The sequence below is a fragment of the Artemia sp. Qi Xiang Cuo genome, chromosome 8 (assembly GCF_049724085.1).
Source record: "Artemia sp. Qi Xiang Cuo chromosome 8, ASM4972408v1, whole genome shotgun sequence".
Lineage (NCBI taxonomy): Eukaryota > Metazoa > Arthropoda > Branchiopoda > Anostraca > Artemiidae > Artemia > Artemia sp. Qi Xiang Cuo.
The window spans coordinates 8,190,076-8,210,430 of NC_142801.1; the positions used below are offsets into that span (position 1 = coordinate 8,190,076).

A 20,355-nucleotide genomic window follows, 5' to 3' on the forward strand; every position below is an offset into this window, starting at 1 on the left:
TGTTAATTTGCTAGATTTGAGTTTGACGCGGTTATTTATTGTAATTTCTGTTTGTTTTGGGTTTTGTTTATTTATCGATGCTGATTTGTGGTAGTTTCACGCTTGGTAGATTATTTGATTTTAATTTTGCTCATTTTTTGTTTAATGGAGTTCTTTACTTTTCTTTGAAAAACTTACTTTGCGGAAACAGTTTTTTAATTAATTTCTGTTCGTTTTATATTGACATAGTCTTTTCAGTGAAAAAGAAAATAATACTTTAAATCTTTTCGTTTTTTTAAGAATTTATAGTTCGGCCTGCTATTTGTAGGCTGGAAAAAAATTTGCAGCTACATTTAAAAACATAGACTCTTTTAAAAATCTGGACACAAATAGTAGTGTTTAATTTAGTTTTATACCTCCTGTAGTTGACTTGAAATTGAAAACTTGATAACATTCGCCAAAAAAAATTGCTAACTTTCTTTGATAGCTTGGATACACTTACGCTATTCTGATTTGGTCAAATTTTAAGAGCAGAAGAAACTCCAAAAGTTGGAACATAAAACCCTCAGTGTTGTTCTTGGGATACTGCTGAGATGCCTTATGGGGAATTAGCATTAACACTGTGCATTTTGTTTTAATATTAAGCCAACTTTTACTTTTAAAAAAAAAAGGAAAAGGGTAGGGTGGGCGTGGGAGGGGGATTAGTTTACCTCCAATCACTTTCGACTATTAAAAAGGACATCAGCCCTTTCCATTTTCAATCGAAGGATCCCTTTTCGAAGTTCCTACGACAACTCCTTCAATACGAAGTGCCCTGGTCTAAACAACAACAACAAAATGATACATTATACCCACATTGATCTCTACTAAAAAAATGTCAAGGCTTCCAATCACTTTCGATTATTAAAAAGCGCACTAGGCTTTTCAATTTCCAATCGAATGATCCCTTTTTGAGTTTCTACGGCAACGTTTTCTATAAACACTGTATATGCCCCCAGGGCATAAATTACAACCCTTACCCTAAGGGCTGTGAGGGTGGTTGTCATCGTCTAAGACCTAATTTCCAGAACTTTCAACTACGTTAAACAAAATGGATATCTCAAAATTTTGTTTGGTTGTGTTTCGGGAAATGGTGGGCGTGGAAGGGGTTTTAGTTGTCTTCCAATCATTTTCGACTATTAAAAAGAGCAAAAGCCACTCCAATCTCTAATTAAATGAGCCCTTGTCGAAGTTTCTACGATAACTTCTTCGATATGAAGTGCCCTGGTCTAAGGAAAAAACAATAAATAATACATTGTTCCAACATCGTTCTTATATACCCCCAGGGCATAACTACAAAACCCTTGCCCTAAGGCCTGTGGGGAAGTAACCTCCTCAAAAAACATATATCCTCTCTGGAAATCAGTTATTCTGAACAAAATGGCAATCTTTAAATTTTGATTGGATGTATTTGGGGAAATGTTGAGCATGGAAGGGGTGTTAGCTGCCTTCCAATCTCTTTGGACTATTAAAAATGGCACTAGCTATTCTAATTTCCAATCGAATGTGGCCTTTTTGAAGTTTCTACGACAACTCCTTCGATACGAATTGCACTGGTATGGAAAAAAAAAACATTGTGCCAACATTTTTCTTTACTTAGGCAGCTCGATTGTGCTGCCTATGATAACATCCTGAATTGTCTAATGCTCTTTTATCTACCTCTTTTCATCCGAAAAAAATCAGAAAGAAAAATGAACAGAATTTTAAAGTGGAAGGTAGAATTTTTGTTTCAAGAAAAATTTCTTCTTCTCCTTCCTACAAACCGACATACATGGCGAGCCCAGGATGAAAATATTTATCTTTAAGAAACAGATTAGCCGGGATGACGGTTGAAGCCCGGAGGTCGATATCAATAACCAAAAAAGAGAGAAAAAAACAAAAAACGGCGGCATGTTAGTGACGCCGCCGCCGATAGAATCAGCGGCGGCGTCAGCGCGCTGATGCAAGCTCGGCGGCGCACCGCCGTCTTTTTTTCGGCGGCGCGCCGCCGAGTTTTCGGCGCGGCTTCGGGGTCTAAGATATAGGCTAGGACCTAGCTAACTTTTGCCTAGTCCTAGTAGCCTAGCCTACTTGTCTGTTTTGCCTAGTTGATTAGATAAAATTCCACTAAATTGGGTGGTAAAATTGTAGATGAAGAAAACTTGCAATATTACCTTTGGATTTTCACTGTCCAGAAGAAAACACCAAATCTCTAGAACTACTGATAACTGATGTTTTCCTCAGTCAAATCGTCGGCTGGGAGGATGATTGTCGTATCTGACTCGAGACGAGTTTCAAGAAAAACGCGATTGAAGTTTGAAACGCGATATCTTTTTTATTTAATGACGAAACCGGGATTTTTTTTATTTCGACTGTAGTCGCACTCAAGGGCTACAACCTGGTTGAAATTTCGTTCACCTGGAGCACCTGGATATTGAGATATTGCTTGTTGAAAAACAGATACGACAAAACGCTCGCGGAAATTTCTTTTTACGGAAAACCAATACGACAATTTTGCTCTGAAAACTAGCAGCGTAAATGTCTTATCTCTTAGGAACTCAGTTTTGCAAGCTTTAAATTTTAATCAATTTCGAATATAAAAGCATAAGAAAAACTCAGCACTACTTCGGGTACAAAGAAACATCGTTCCAACGAAACTGGACCTACTTTTTTATGTTTTATCGAAAAATGCTTTGTAGTATGCTTGGTCCTCCAGCGGCATGAACTTTAGGAGGCTTTTCACGTCCTTGATCTTTTCCTCAGGCAAGGAAGAGAGCCTAGGGAGTGGGCCTGGCTCAAGTAACTCCTCAATCACAGTAACTTTGGAGACTCCCCTTCCTTTTTTAACTACTGCAGCCTCGGGTGCAATCTTCACCAGTTCATGTGAGGCAGAGCCAAAATTCTCCTTGTAATACACTCTTTTGTGCTCAGTTGAAACAAATCTCAGTTCCTTGACTTTTGTGAAGGGAACTTTCGAATATCCTTTGTATTCTTTGGAGCAGCTCTGAAAATCTAAGAAGTCAGAACTTTTCATTTGGATCACAATGTACGGTTCCTTTTTCCTAGCTTTAATCATAAGTCGAGTGAGGGTCAGAGGTGAATGAATTTCCAATTTAGCAAAGTAATGTTCGATGGCACTATGGACAGCGTCCACTTCTTGGATCGATGAGTGTCCTGGCTCGCAAAACTTCATTGTAATGGACTGAACATGGGGGAGCTTTTTCAAAGTATCCTGCATTTGATAGCTCATGATACTGTTCCTATTTTGCGGGACACAGGAGTCAGACCACGTTATAAGCTCTTTGATATTTGGATGCCCTGAAAAGACTTTTGACAATATAGCCGCCACTGCACTTGCAATGTCATTTCCGGTCCGCCCTCCAATCAACTCAGACCAGAGAGCACAATAGATCTCCTTTTTCGTCTGTTTACTTGGATCTGGTTCAGCACTGTCCTTGTAATGCAGCACAGCAGTCAAGTTATAAGTATTGATCTTTCTTTTGTAAAAGAAACAAGATGCGTTCCCTCTTGGCAATGCAAATACATTTTCCAGATCAAAACAGAGGACTGGCTTGGTAAGCAATCTATCCATATCTCTTTCTACTTTGGTTTCTGCTTTTGACCTTTTATGATTTTCAAAAATAGCTCGTTTTTCGTCAGATACCGTAGTTCCATTCCTGCGTGCAACATCAAATTCTTCGCACAAATCACACCGGTCATTTTTTGGTGTGTGGAACGACAAGTTAAATTCCGTATTGAACACTTTCCTGTATACAGTTTCTGAGGCACTCTTGTGGCCCTCATCTTCGCACTTTTCACAATATAAGCTATACATCCGAGCCATGTTCAAGTTAGACTCCAAATATTGTTTGGAAGTCTCAGCCCTTCGATAGTGGGACTCGATCTTTGGAAAGGAGTTAATGTGGTTACGTATGAAGTCCATGTCTTCCTCTGATGTTTTGTTTTTGGCGATCTTCTTCCTTGGAGGCGTGGGCGTTCCATAGGTATTCTTCTGCTCGTGAGCGTAGTGCACTCTCCTCTCGGTTATGTCGAACGTTGTCAGATAAAAAGATCTGCAAACCTGCCTTTCTTTTCCGTTGATGACAACAAAATACTGGTAGGTGTTTTTCCTCTTTGTCACTTGTTTTTTGTTTTTCTTCTTAGGCAGGCACTTTGTGGTTTTCAGATAAAACATTTTCTTCATTTCAGCAGACAATTTCCAGAAATTATCAAAAGCATTCTGTCTTTTTTCGGGTGGGATTTTGTGACATTCGTAGAAGCAATCTTCAGTACACTTTGAAGGCTGCACAGAACGGACTCTGCTATGAGTTTTCTTAGTCTTGGGGTTAACGTAGGCAGTCCCATCATTATTTGCTGTCTTGATCTTAGTTTTTATCCATTCGCTTTCATTCCTCAATCTTTTTCTCGTTGATTTTTTTCCAGGGTCAACGCCTTCTGTGCCATTCCTATTTCCAGCTACAGGCTCTGTAAAAGAATTTGAACCTCTCTCGACATCTTCAAAATAACTAGTTTCATTATTCCGATTAGCTTGTCCATAATCAGTCGAAACATAAACAAAGGGCAACGGGGAATCGGAAAGAACTCTTTCACCTGCATCAGCAAAGCTTGACTCGTCTTTGTAAGAAATGATGCTCGGTTCATTTGCTGATGAGCACTCAGCAATACTCGGTGCATATTCCGAATCTTCGTCAGAATTCTCAAGGTCTTCGTCAGAGCTGTAAAAGAAAAAAAAATTATAGTGGTTACTCCAGCGATGGGCTCAGTGAAGAACTGCAGGTCAGGAAAATGAAATTTTCAGTAGACTAAAGATAGGCTTTGTAAGGATAGACTAGTCTAGGCCTAGTAATAGCAAAACATATTTTTAGCTCTAATATTTATTAAAGGGGAGAAATCAGATAAAGAAAAAAAAGGAAATATACCATTAGATTTTCTATTTCCTTGTCTATTCCCCCACAAAGCCAGATACACCTTTAGGCTTAACAAAACAGTTTGATTTTTCTTTAAACTAGCTTTATTTGGTAATACACATCAGCTGCTGATGAAGAACTGGGTATATTATCCAAGCACCCCTGGTGTTTGGATAATCACTAACTTTGGACAAGCAACCGAGCATAATTTGATTCAAATAGAGCCTATATTTCCAAGCAAGCTCTTAGTCTTGCATATGTATAGATTTAGATTACCTTGTTGGGATTAGCTCAATTTGATCTCAGAAACTTTTTTATACTGAAAATTAAGCTTAAAGAAAAGTTAGCAAACCCTAGTAGCCTATTTTTTCTTTACAGCACATGTCTGGGATTGAATCTATTTATGTTTGAGTGGTTTTGTATCCTACAAGGCCTATAGGATCATGTGTTTAAGATTGGGCAGTATTTTCTAGAATTAGCCTAGAATTAGGCTATGCTTAAACTAAATTGTGTATTTGTCATTAGACTCTACTATTAACTATCAATGCATTCAAAACATTCAGCAATCCATATGGCTAAAAGATTCAGCCTAATCAAATAGCCTAGGCTAGCCTACTTGTTCAAGAAAATTTGATACTTCCTTTGAGTTCTGCAAATTAGCAAATCGCATTATGAGATGGTGCAGTGGTACAATAATGTGCGTAAATAGACAAGACAATTCTGTTATCTAGGAATAGAACCATATTCCTAATTCAATGCTGTTTCCAAATCAAACTATATATGCACCAAAAATCATAACAAATCAGGTAGCCTATTTGATATACTCTTGGGTAAAGGTGCAGTGTAGCTCCCCCTGTACTATAGGGTGCAGAGACCCTACTCTATACTATACTATAGGGTGCAGAGGCCTAGAAGAAATCGACACTTTACCTGCCAAATTCATCAAAAATTGCTTCAAAATCCCTCGCCAAGTTTTTCCTTGGACGCGCCATTTTCTTCTTCTCTGAAGTGCGTGACGGCAAAACAGCCAGATACGACAATTTTCCAATACGACAATTTCGCTAGCGGATTATCAGCGATAATGTCCGATACGACAAATGGTTTTTGGTCTTTTACTCAGGAACGGTAGCCAGTAGAGCAAAACAAAAAGCAGATTCAGATTCTACGCAAAATTTTACACTAGATGGCATTCATAACTCAATTTTGGCCGGAGATGCCTAATACGACAATCATCCTCCCAGCCGACGAAATGTTTCCATGATTGGCATTGAGGCATTGAATACAAGACATAAATAAGGACCTAAAGTTTTGCTTGAAAGTGAAAAATCTGTCAAAGTTAGTTAGGATAAGTCCTAGGCCTAATTCAAATAGCAAAGACATCAGCTAAACATGCTTCTAGAACTAATTGCCTACTTCATTCTGAATTCAAGTATAAAATTCAGTTAATATATACGAAATCATATTATTGAGTTAGGACTAAAGTGAATAGACCATTCGATGCCTTTTTTATGCTGATTACGAGTATAATAATCATTTCTATAGAAAATGAATTTGACCCCCCCCCCCAATATGCCAATTCAGGGTTAGGTTAGGTTGGGTTGGGTATAGCCTATAGTGGGGAGGGGGGGCTGAAATTCATTTCCGATAGAAATGCTTATTATATTTGTAATCAGCATAAAAAAAGGCATCAAATGGTGTATTCACTTTAGTCCTAACTCAATAATATGATTTCATATATATTGACCTAAAATTCATTGGTAAATATTGAGCAGTTTGCATAAATGACCTATGAATAAATTGAATATACCACTTGATGCCTTTTATATGCTCTTTCCAAGCATAATAGGCTAATTGCTTTACTTGCAAATTCAATCTGAACCTAATTTCAGGTGGATTGAATAGTGTAAAAGACCTCTTTTTGGAAAGAACCACTTTGGCATTCCAGAAAAACAGACAGTTTTTTGGACCACCCCTATTTTACTACTGCATGAGGCAATGCAAGTGTAGTAACAACATCCCTGCCTTTTATCTGCCTTCTTTGTGAAAGACATCATGAAGGAAAATTTGTACAAAAATAACCTAGGCTATTCAAGCTAATTGGAATAAAAACAAAAATATGGGTTAGTGGCAATGCAAATAAATATTGATGGTAAGTTACAACCTGTCATTACAGAAACAAGGTTAAGCATGTATCCATTTTTGTTGTGATTTATAAATTTGACAGTGTTTCAAAGAAACCAACAATTGTACACAAAAAAGAATTTTCTTTTAATGAGCTAAATACAGAATTCTGGTACTTTTGTGCCAAAAAAAACAGTGTAATAACATGAAATAACAAGAATAACATGGACAAATTTTACTACTCTTCTCCTAACCCAAATGATTAAATTAAGTTTTATCAGAAAGTTGTGTTTTAATCTATAGAATTTTTTTTTTTAAGTTTATTTAGCTGAAAGTAAGGAGTGACATTATAACTTAAAACAAACAGAAATCATTCCATATATGAAAGGAGCTGTCCCCTCCTCAACACCTCTCTATTTATGCTAAATTTTAACTCTGTGTAGTAACTCTACTTTTTAGAACAATAAAAACTTAAGCATAAGGAGCAAGGCGTTGAGGAGGGGACAGTCCCTTTCATATCTACAATAATTTCTGTTTGTTTTAAGTTTTAATGTTGCTCCTTACTTTCAGTAAAAAAATATTGTTTTTTTTTTAATTTCATAAATAAACAGAGTACAAAAAATATCCCTTTTCTTTTGTTTTTATTCATAAAGCTGTTAAAGCAGTGAAAGTTCTTTCTCAGAAAAGAAAGAAAAAAATCCTGGGTGTGGCCTTGTCCCCAGTGTAACATTTCTCCTAGAAGATTTATAATCCTGAATTTTCCCTTCCCATGGAACATTCTACTCATAGAAAACTATCCCAAGAACAGCCCCCCCCCCTAAAAAAAAAATGTACATACTTCCCAATAACAGATACTACATGTAAACAATGGACAAATTTCATAACTTACAGGCCTCTCCCCACAAACTGTGGGGGATCATTTTACAGCTAAAGACATTAAGGCTGTTTTTTTTTGGGGGGGGGGGGGTTACACAAAAAAAACCTCAAAAAACGCATACAAAATTTGTTTTAATCCACTTTTGTTATGTTTTTACAAGTCAAACAAACATTGCAGGGGAGAGGGGTTCAAACTCCCGTACCCTCCCTCTGGGTACGACCTTGAGAGACATAGTTGTTTGATCTTTCTACTGTACAGAAAAAAAAGGCTATCTCAAAATTTTGATCAGATAATTGGGGGGGGGGGAATGAGCATGGGAGGGGGTCCAGTTGTTCTCTAGTCTTTTTGGTCACTTAAAAAGGGCACAAGAACTTTTAATATCCATTCAAATGAGCCTTTCTAGGTCCATTTGGTCAATACAATCACTCCTGGGAAAGAACAGCAAATAAACAAGCCTCCATGATTCAAACACCAGCCACCATTTTAAAGTGGGGTAAAAATACTCCATTTTTGGTTAGCTTTCATTTTTTGTTTTGCTGTGAACTAATTTCTGACTCATATTGTCAGTAAACAAGGTCACCTTAGTCATAAATTGGACCTGGAAAGGGTTCTGTGTACATAAGGCTGTAGTGCTCTGATGAGCTAAGCATTCATATTAGTACCAGAGAATTAAGACAAAAGTAGTTTGATTTGAAAAAAATGGGTCTTTCTTGAATTTTCCTATTCTATTGTAATTAAACCTATCTCATTAAAAAAAATTGAAACTTCAAGTATGTAGCATGCCTATGATGTGTTATGATTGGCTATAGTTTGTTTTTTTTTTGGGTAAAACAAAACACGTGGAAAAAAAAGTTTACCCATTTTGACCCCCCCCCCCCCCAAAAAAAAAAAAATGTTTGTCTGACTCGTAAAAACGTAACAAAATGCATATAAACAAACTTTGTATGCGTTTTTTGTGTAAAACCCACCTGAAATTTTTTTTTAGTAAAAAACCCCTCCGAGAAAAAATCCTGGGTAAAGCCTTGTCCCCAGTGTCCCAGAACACCCCCCCTCCCCTCCCCCCCCCCAAAAAAATGTACATACTTCACAATAACAAATACTACATGTAGACAATGGATGAATTTTATAACTTACAGGCCTCTCCCCATGGACTGTGGGGGGTCATTTTACAGCTAAAGACATAGTTGTTTTATCTTTCAACTATGTTGAACAAAATGGCTATCTCAAAATTTCGTTTAGATAACTTTGGGGGGAAATGAGCGTGGGAGGAGGTCCAGTTGCTCTCCAATCTTTTTGGTTACTTGAAAAGCGCACTAGAGCTTTTAATATCCATTCAAATGGGCCCTCTCTTGAAATTCTAGGACCACTTGGTCGATGCAATCACTCCTGGGAAAAAACAACAAATAAACACACCTCCGTGATCTTTCCTCTGGCAAAAATACAAAATTCTACATTTTTGCATATAGGAGCTTGAAACCTCAAAGTAGGGCTCTTTGATATGCTGAATCTGATGGTGTGATTTTCATTATGATTCTATGACTTTTAAGGGGCTTCCACCTTTTTTTGAAAATAAGACAAAATTTCTCAGGCTTCTAACCTTTGATGGTTACAACTAAATTTAATTAAAATTATATATTTGAAATCAGCATAAAAATCCAATTTTATTTTATATATCTATTGGTATCAAAATTCCGATTTTTAAAGTTTCGGTTGGTATTCAGCTGGTCAGCTCCTTACTTACAGTTTGTCCCCACAAACTGTTTGATAAGACTGGTTGTATAGTCCAAATCTAAATTGTATACATTTGTCCCCAATAAAATATTAGGTTGGATCTCTGATCCAAATTAAATTTATATGCCCTTTTTTTGTGGGGTCCTCTATATGTATTAAATGTTTAAATAAAATATGCCTTCATAGTAGTTGGCGTACATATACAGTCCAAAATCTCTAATATAGAACTATCCCAACCAAATTCAAGGATATGAACTTTTTTGGGTATTGGTCTTCTATATTATAAAGTGTATGTCATATAATTATAAACACACTAATAAATCTCATCTAGTAATGAAAACTTAAAACAAATATATTAATTATTTCAATAACTCATAATCTATCCATTTTTTGTCAAAAATAATTTGCTTTAAATTTCTAAAAAAAAATGTTGTTCATTTTGAGGCAAATTTCTAGGTGGCACTATAATTTAGCTAAGATGACAGTGAGAATGTCATTTGATGCCTTTTTTATGCCCTTTCATAACTCAATAGTTGCTTCTGGGGCTAATTGCATCTTGAGCCCTTAAAGGGACCCTAAATGGATTTTATATGAATTATGAAAGAGCATAACAAAAGCATCAAATAATGTTTTCACTTTTATCCTAGCTAAATCCTATGGTCCACTGCAAAGTTACCACGAAATTTACCCCCATCCCCATACTCCCCTAATATGCAAATATATTTCCTGAATTATTGATGGCTAAATTTTGGATTGCAAAATTCTGCACTATTTTTGTCAATGGCATTTAAAAAACTTGAAATGGTAGGAAAATGTTTTACATTTGAGTTGCTTAATAAATGAGTTATAAATAATTATTTTTGGAATATATTATCCTTGAACAACATATTTATAAATTAGAGATATATTTTTTACCACTTTTCAATAACTTAATTAGTATTGATAGCTTCTTTGTGTGGTTACAAAAATGAAATACCTTTGGGGCCCCTTTAAGGGCTTAAGATGCAACTAGCCCCAGAAGAAATTATTGAATTAAAAAAGGTATCAAATGACATTTTCACTTTCATCTTAGCTAAATAATAGTGCCACCTAGAAATTTGCCACTTTTGATAGTAATTCATTTAAAAAAACTTTTCCCACAAAATAAGTTATTCAAAGGAAAGTAAAGAACTCCATTAAACAAAAAATTAGCAAAAATATAATAAAATAATCTACCAAGCGTTCTACCAAGGTAGATCTACCAATCTACCAAAACTTTTTCCACAAAATAAGTGTTTAAAAGAAAAGTAAAGAACTCCATTAAACAAAAAATGAGTAAAAATAAAATCAAATAATCTACCAAGCGTGAAACTACTACAAATCAGCATTGATAAATAAAAGAAACACAAAACGAATAGAAATTACAATAAATAACCAAGTCAAACTCAAACAAGCAGAAATTAACAGAAGTGGGGCTCAAAACCCCTATGCCTTCCCAAGGCCAGGCCAAAATTTATACTCTACTGACAAAAAATATAAATGTTTTTACTTTTATAACTTTAATAAATCAAATAATATTAACATTTTGATTAATAAATATCAGTATAAGTATGTTAAACTGACAATACACATTTTTATTTTTTCAGTAAAGTGCAAATTATTTTCTGTAAAGTGCAAATTATATTAACCCTTGCCCTGAAGACGGTGGGGGGAGTGCCCTGCTAAGAGGTATAATTTTCTGAACTTTAAACTTCGCAGAACAAAAATTCTATCTCAAAATTTTGATTGGATGAGTTTGGGGAAATGGTGGGCATGGAAGGGGTGTTAGTTGCCTAACATCCAATCACTTTCGATTATTAAAAAGGGTACTAGCCATTTCAATTTCCAATTGAATGAGCCCTTTTTGAAGTTTCTACAACAATGTGTTCTATAAAAACCTTATATGCACCCAGGACATAACTTACAACCCTTACCCCGAGGGCTGTGGGGGGATTTTCATCCTCAAATACCTAATTTCCAGAACTTTCAACTACGTTGAACAAAATGGCTATCTTAAAATTTTGATTGGATGTGTTGTGTTTTCAAGTCTCTACAACACAGATTTCAATAAAAATTTATATGTTCCCAGGGCATAACTTATAACCCTTGCCCTGAAGACTGTGGGGGGAGTGCCCTGCTAAAAGGTATAATTTCCTGAACTTTAAACTGCGCAGAAAAAAATGCTGTCTTAAAATTTTGATTAGATGAGTTTGGGGAAATAGTGGGCGTGGAAGGGGTGTTAGTTGCCTTCCAATCACTTTTGACTATTAAAAAAGGTACTAGCCATTTCAATTTCCAATTGAATGAGCCCTTTTTGAAGTTTCTACAACAATGTGTTCTATAAACATCTTATATGCCCCCAGGGCATAACTTACAACCCTTACCCCAAGGGCTGTGGGGGGACTGTCATCCTCAAAGACCTAATTTCCAGAACTTTCAACTACGTTGAACAAAATGATTATCTTAAAATTTTGATTGGATGTGTTTGGGGAAATTGTGGGCGTGAGAGGTAGGTTAGTTGCCCTCCAATTACTTTCAAAAACTAAAAAGGGAAATAGCCCTTTCAATTGTCAATCAAATGAGCCTTTTTTCAAATCTTTGCGATAAAGCTTTAAATAATAACTTTATATACACACAGGGCATAGCATAAATCCTTTGCCCTGAGGGCTGTTGGGGAGTGTCCTCCTCAAAAATATAATTTCTAAACATTCTCAAAACATAATTTCTAAACATCTCCTCAAAACATAATTTCAAAAACATAATGGCTATCCAAAATTTTGATTGGATGTGTTTGGGGAAAAGTTGGGCTTGTTGCCCAACTTGAGAGGGGGGTTTGTTGCCCAAATGAGAGGGGGTTTGTTGCCCTCCAATCACTTTCAACTATTAAAAAGGGCACTAGCCCTTTGAAATTCGAATCGAATGAGCCTTTTTTGAAGTTTCTACAACAATGCTTTCTATAAAAACCTTATATACACCCAAGGCATAACTCACCACCTTTGTCCTGAAGACTGTTGGGGAGTTTCCTCCTCAAAAACATAATTTCTATCTGGAAATCAACTATGCTGAACAAAATGGTGATCTCAAAATTTTGATTGGATGTGTTTTGGAAAATGGTGGGCGGAAAATGGTACTTGCCGTCCAATTACTTTTGACAATTAAAAAGAGCACTAGCTATTTCAATTTCTATTCAAATGAGCCCTTTTCGAAGTTTCTATGACAACGCGTTCAATCAAAACCTTATATGCCCCCAGGGCATGACTTACAACCCTTGCCCTGAGTGCCCTGAGGGGGTTGTCATCCTCAAAGACCTAATTTACAGAACCTGAAACTACGTTGAATGAAATGGCCATCTCAGAATTTTGATTGGATGTGTTTGGGGAAAAGGTGGGCATAAGATGGGGTTAGTTGCCCGCCAACCACTTTCAACTATTAAAAAGGGGACTAGCCCTTTGAATTTCCAATCGAATGAGCCTTTTTTGAAGTTTCTATGACAGCGCCTTCTATAAAAAGTACCCTACTCTAAAGGAAAAAAATAATACATTGTGTCAACATCGTTCTGATATGCCCTCAGGGCATAAACTAAAGCCCTTGCCTCAATGGTTGTGGGGGAGTGTCCTCCTCAAAAATATATTTTCTACCCGGAAATCACCTATGCTGAACAAATTGGGTATCTTAAAATTTGGTTTGGATGTGTTTGGGGGAATATGGGGCAGGGGGGGGGGCTGGTTGCCCTCCAATCACTTTTGACTATTAAAAAGGGCACTAGCCCTTTGAATTTCTAATCAAATTAGCCTTTTTTGAAGTTTTTACAACAACACCTTCTATAAAAACTTTATATGCCCCCAGGGCATAACTTACAACCCTTGCCTTAAAGGCTGTGGGGGAGTGTCCTCCTCAAAAACATAATTTCTATCTGGAAATCAACCATGCTCAACAAAACGGCTATCTCAAAATTTTGATTTGATGTGTTTCGGGAAATGGTGGGCGTGGCACAGGTGTTAGTTGCCTTCCAATCACTTTCGACTATTAAAAAGGGCACAAGCCACTCCAATTTCCAATTGAATGAGCCCTTTTCGAAGTTTCTACGACAATTTCTTTGATACGAAGTGCTCTGCTCTAAAGGAAAAAAAATAATAATAAATAATACATTGTGCAAACATTGTTCTTATGTGCCATCATGGCATAACTTAAAACCCTTACCCTGAGATTTTTGGGGGAGTGTCCTCCTCAAAAACATATTTTCTATCTGGAAATCAACTATGCTGTACAAAATGGCTATCTCAAAATTTTGATTGGAGGTGTTTGGGGGAATGACGGCCATGGGGGGGGGGCTTGTTAAGTTTCTACGACAACTCCTTTGATACAAACTGCCTGGGTATGGAGAAAAAAAAAATCATTGTGCCCACATCGTTCTTTACTTAAGCAGCGCTATTGCGCTGCCTACGATATAGGGCCAAATTGCTGTTTATCCAGCCCTGCTTAATCTTTCTAACCATACCCAAATATATAGCCTGTATTATATGTTTCCCTTGCAGTTATTGATTCTTGATATTGTCACAGTCAATTCAGTTAACATTACCCAAATATATAGCCTATATTATATATTTCCCATGCAGTTATTGATTCTTCATTTTGTCACAGTTAATTCAATTTATGGGTAAACTGGTTTTGAGAATATTGATGCTAAATGAGGTATATAAGGTGTCTTTATAGTAGGAGAAATAGGTATCATTTGTGAGGGTCTGCAAAGGGCTTAAAATTGAAGTTGTGAATAATGTAATTAATATATTTTAGAAAGAACTTAGAAAAAAGCATTTAATGGTATATTTACTTTATTCATAAGTCATTTATGTAAACTGCTCAATTTTTACCATTCATTTCCATTGAAATTTACTTTCCCCCTCCCCCTTAATGACCAGATATATTTTACTCTAAATTTTCATGTAGCCTATGCAATGAATTTTTCGTTATTATTATTTTAAAATTTATCAGTTTGAAGAAAAGAGTAAACTATTGGGGTTGAAACCACTATTCATAGCTGGGCTAGTGGGCTCAGGTCCCTCAAAGCATTATATTAGAGTTTCATGGATTTTGGATATAGGCCTAAATGTTTTTGTGGATATAAATGGATTCTGTGCTTGAATGCAATTGTGAATATCCTGCCCAATTGTTATGTTTCTTCAAACTGGTAACTAAAAACTTTCTGTTTACTGTACTAACAAAATGTGTTAGATAGCTAACATTAGATCACCAGAAAAATATATTAATTGTAGCCCATAATACAACCCCACTCCATTTGCCAACTGGACACAATTTTGGTAAAGTGAGGTTATGGTTGTTGTAAAGTACCGTTATTGTGCCACCCAGCTGTTATCAGTTGGTATATCTTAGGTTTAGGTTGGTACCTTATTACTCCCTTTATTGGAGAGATAATTATGGTCCTAAGGTAAATAAACTTTAGTAGCGTGCCTGCGGCTGTGACCTGACTAATTTGGCGTACCAGCTGAGATTATTCAAGGGACTTAAATAAGATTGTACAGAGGTTGGCTACTACATAATACTTTTATTCATCTAATACACAACGGTAAAGAGTCTGGTTATAAATAGGCCACATTTTAAGTATTTTGTACACGCTTCTTATGCTGCCATTACTTATGGGGCATTCTGTGCATATAATCTCAATGGGTTTCATTAGGGTCATCTTTATGGCCAAATGTTATGCCATGTATGTTCTTCTAAGGATATCAATTTTTGGAATTTATCCTTGTTATTCCCTTTTTGTTTTTGTCTTGAAGACTATAAAATTCTTTTTTCACCCTCTTTCTAATATGTATCTTCTCTTTTCGTTTGACCCACAATGGCTTAAGCATTATATTAGTATCTACTTAAATTAAATTTAAAGCTATACTGGAAACTATATGATTAATTTGATTTTAAATTTAATTCCCATTAATTATTTAATTTATCGGGGTGATGTGGTTTATTTATTATTTATTTTCCGGATTTAGAAATGCCTTGGATAGATTATACATAACAATTTTGATTTTAAACTTTCATATATTTTTTTTTCCTAACACACAGTATTTTCACATATTCTTTCAATAATATAAAGTCCTTTAGACTATACGTAGCACTTCCTTTGATCTTTCCTAGGCCTAATTTAAGTTCTGATTTTATCTCACTCGATGATGAATTGATAGAAAAGTTCTTTAATGCTGCATACAGTTCCCAAAATATTAGTTGACCAGTTATGGTTCAATTTCTGATGGTGTGAGCTATTGGTATCAGGGTACAATTGAACTAGCTTTGACATTTGCTACTTCCCAAAAATGCGTCAAAAAAATTGATTGAAAAATAAATCCAAAAAGATGTTACGAAAAATTTGGTTTCCAAAAAAAACTAAGGCTGTACAAATAAAGCAAAAAGTGTTACATATATTGAGTGTCTTTTTTACTATGTAACAAAAAGTGTTATATAGTAAAAAAACACTCAATTTTGAATATACAACTGCATTCTTTTTTGTTAAGCGAGAGGCTTATTACTTTTAACTACTTTTTTCTCTTGTTACTTTAAACAAAATATGCAGCTTAAATTAGAACCAGTCTGTTTCTTTTTGGTTTTTTGTTTCATTATTATTCTTTGCAAACTAAAGTTAGCATTAATATTTGAAAATATTTATACATTGACCAGAAATCACAAAGCTTTGGTAGAACATTAAACTACTGGTTAAAACTTTATGAAAAATAAAAACACGGTATATACACAAGCATTGGAATTAATTCCAATTAGTACTTTGTTACATGGCTATAAAGCATTAATACAGAATATTTCTTGAACAATTGGAAAGGCAAGACATTAAAAAAAAAAATACTCAACAAATTAATTCAATATATTTATATTGATGATTTAAAATGACATAAGTTATGTTTTTACATAACTTAATTGGTTAAAAACAACCAATGATTACGTACCCTTACAATTTAAAATTCACTGCAATGTTTATTCTTTGTACAAATCTAATTAGAGATGTAATCAGATCAATCACTAAGCAGAACTACCGCATATGCATCCATTATTTACTGTTTCTCTTATACAGCTAAAAACAAGGCTTTTTCCGGAGACTAGTTTAATTACAGCTCTTAGGGGCTATTCACTCTTTTTGAAACGTTATTTTACAAAGTTAAAAATTGTATCCGCTATTTATATATGAAGGAAAAATGTACTCTTGCAAATAGATTTATACATTATCACAGAGAACTGTGATTAGCCGCTATTTAAGGGCTTAGCAACAGTTCTTACAATACGAATTTGTTACTAAAATTTATACATTTGCAATTTTATACGATAAAAATTCCATATTTATTAAATGTTTTCAAAATACCTTTATTACTATATATTTCCTCAATAAGATTGGTGACCACTATATACATTTCCATATGCGACTAAAAACATTATTTTTTTTTAATCTTTGTTTTATAACTTTTCTTTGGTTCTATTTTGAACAAACCTGTGTCAGTAACTGTTTTTAGCTTACTCTATGTCGGTTTGTGTGTACAAACTTTTGAGCTTTTTAATTCTTTTTGAATTTCAGGCAATTGAGACAGTTAAATAACGTCTTTGCCTTTAATCTCTTTTTCAGCTTTAATGTCTTTTTGGGACAAGGCTCCGCTTACAGCTCAGATTTTATAAGACTCAAAATTTAGCTATTTGCCTTTTTACCTGTTTTGAGACTATCAATGGACTTGTGCCTGTACTCTAGGGTTAGCTTACCACGACTGTTTTTTCGTAGCTCCCTATAACATTTCTAGGTTCGATTGTCATTGGCTACAGCTAAAAGGACTATTATGAACCTGCACACACAATAATTAATTATTTATAGCCACACTTTTATTTGTGGCCACAGTTTTCTCTTGGGCTCTTTTTCTTCTCAAACAAAAATTAGCCCTACTGCAAGGAATATACCTTGCCTTCTTGTTTTTTTTACATACGGTAATTTATTTTAAGACATAAGCGATATGCCTGTTTTTGCTTTTTAGTAGTCTACTTTTAGTAGACTACTTAGGACTACTTTTACTTACTTAGGACTACTTTTAGGACTACTTAGGACTACTTAGTAGACTAGTTTAGGACTACTTTTAGTAGTCCTTTAAATTGTTTATGCCAGGTTAGTCTTTTTTTCCAAAAATGACTCCCACATGAACAGCATAATTTTTCCTCTGTCTACCTGGAGCATGTCTTCAGTATTTCTATTTATTTGTGGCCAGGGTTACACCTGGGGCTACTAGGTGTAACCTAGCAGGCGATTTAACCCGTCAGTACAATAGGTCTTTTCTAATTTATATTTATATATCTCCAGTTTTATTTACCAGATTTTCAAATTTTTCAAATTCTCCCATCCAAAAGCGTTTCTTAGTTTTCTTGGTTCTCAAATCTCTGATGTATTTTTTTTCTTTATGGAACATCTTTGTTTTAAATACGCACTAATTACTGTGTTTAAAATTCAAAAGTTTCGGCACTTCCCAGCCTAATTATTACTTGGATTATTCGAGGGACTAAAATAAGATTGTAGAGAGGTTGGCTATAACATAATACTTTTATTCATGTAACACACAACGGTACAGAGTTTGGCTATAAATAGGTCGCTGGGACTAATTCGCATAAAATAAACAAATACAATAATACTCTAATGCAAGTTACACAACATTTACGATTTTGAACATATAATCTAAGGGATTCCCAAGAAAAACGGACCAGAGGTCTATCCGACATATAATTAGTATCAGGCCCCGTTCCCATAAAATGTATCTTATATACCGAGCATCAACCACATCTTATCAGACCCACTGACGCACATAGCAAGGAAGTGGTGATTTCTCAATCTCCTATTCAAGTCTACACATACCAGGATGTGCTGTTTATCTTAATAAAAAGTTGTATTTCAAAACTGTGTATTTTGTGTCTTAATGTTTTTACTAAAATCCAATTTTGACTTAATTAGTCAGCTTCACCACACAATTGCAAGAGTAGCCAATGTAATTGAATTAGTTAAAAATACTTTTTCCACAAAATAAGTTTTTCAAAAAATTAAAGAACTCAATTAAACCAAAAATGAAATAAAATAGAATGAAATAATCTACCAAGCATACAACTACCACAAACCATTAGTTTTTTAAGTTTTTTAAACTGAAAGTAAGGAGCGACATTAAAACTTAAAACGAACAGAAATTATTCCGTATATGAAAGGGGCTGTCCCCTCCTCGACGCCTGGCTCTTTACGCTAAAGTTTTTTATTGTTTTAAAAAATAAAGTTGTGAGACAGAGTGAAACTTTAGCGTTAAGAGCGGAGCGTTGAGGAGGGGAAAGCCCCTTCCATATACGGAATAATTTCTGTTCGTTTTAAGTTTTAATGTCGGTCCTTACTTTCAGTTTAAAAAAATTGTTTTTTTAAATTAATTTCTGATCGTTTTTTAGTTAATACAGCTTTTATTTTGGCTCACCGTCATTGAATAAGTAAACAAAATTTGCATAAAAATTTTACTTTTCTTTTGATAAATGGCTGTCTCTAAATTTGGTTCTGACGTAATTTACTGATTAACTTACGTAACGAACTTCCTTTTTCGTATATTTTTTTCTGGCAAAAAATACAAAGTTACAGATTTTTGCAGATATGAGCTTGAAACCTATGTTATAAGGTTTTCTGATACGCTGAATCTGACGGTGTGATTTCATTAAAATTCTTTCACTTGTAGGGGATGTTTTCCCCCTCTTTAAAAAATCAAGTAAATTTTCTCAGGCTCGTAGCTTTTGATGAGTAATACTAAACTTAATAAAATTCATGTATTTAGAATCAGCATTACGAGCCCATTCTTTTGATACATTTATTGACATCAAAGTTCCGTTTTTAAAAGTTTCGCTTACTATTGAGCCGTATCGCTTGTTTTTTTTAATTGTTTTTTTTTATTATGTATATGTTATTACGTATAGGATGGGATTCTCCCCTTAGTCAATACCACGCTCTTTAAGTTAAAAGTTAAAAAAAAAAAATAATTCACAAACCCCAGAATCACAAAGGCCGTTTAATTAGAATAGATAGCTCCTTTGAAAGCGCTACAAAAAAAACTGTAGCGTAAAGAGCGAGGTATTGACTTGGGGGAGAACCTCATATACGTAATAATTTCTGTTCATTTTAAGTTCTAATATTACTTCTTACTTTCAGTTGAAAAAACTTGTTTTTTTTAGTTTAATTTCTGATCGTTTTTTAAATAATGCTTTGAAATCCGGCGCCCCCTTCATAGAATTGTCCCTTCCCCCAAAGAAACATCCTCCACGGAAAGATTCTCCCGAGTAACCCCCTCCTCCAGCCTCCCCTCACAAAAAAATTCTTCCTGAAAATGTCTGTATACTTCCCAATAACCAATTCAATATGTAAGCAATGGGCAAAGTTCATAACTTGCGGCCCTTCCCCTGAATACTGTGGGGGATTAAGTCATCGTAAAAGACATATTTATTTTATTTTCGACTATGCTGAACAAAATGGCTATCTCAAAATTTTAATTGGATGACTTTGAGAAAAAAATTAGTGTGGGAGGGGGCCTAGTTGCCCTCCATTTTTTTTGGTCACTTAAAAAGGGCACTAGAACTTTTAATTTCCGTTCCAATGAGCCCTCCTACGATATTCTATGA

At 35.0% G+C, this 20,355-nt stretch overlaps 2 protein-coding genes across 7 annotated transcripts in view; one reads left to right on the plus strand and one right to left on the minus strand.

Moving 5' to 3' along the window:
* LOC148949127 (carboxypeptidase B-like) overlaps positions 1 to 2,223 on the minus strand; it is a 111,813-nt gene extending 109,590 nt beyond the window's left edge. Inside the window, exon 1 of the mRNA XM_089092834.1 lies at positions 2,172 to 2,223. The gene's annotated coding sequence lies outside the window, so the exon portion shown is untranslated. The remainder of the gene's footprint in view (positions 1 to 2,171) is intronic.
* A 3,948-nt stretch (positions 2,224 to 6,171) lies between these two features.
* The window catches only part of LOC148949128 (uncharacterized), a 90,886-nt gene continuing 76,702 nt past the window's right edge, over positions 6,172 to 20,355 (plus strand). For 4 of the 6 annotated variants that reach the window (XM_089093185.1, XM_089093186.1, XM_089093184.1 and 1 more), the window contains exon 1: positions 6,231 to 6,354. In XM_089093185.1, coding sequence (XP_088949311.1) covers positions 6,315 to 6,354 — 40 coding nt within the window. In that variant the 5' untranslated portion in view covers positions 6,231 to 6,314. Of the gene's footprint in view, positions 6,355 to 20,355 lie in introns of all 6 variants that reach the window. The other 2 variants (XM_089093182.1, XM_089093183.1) reach the window with 2 other exon arrangements.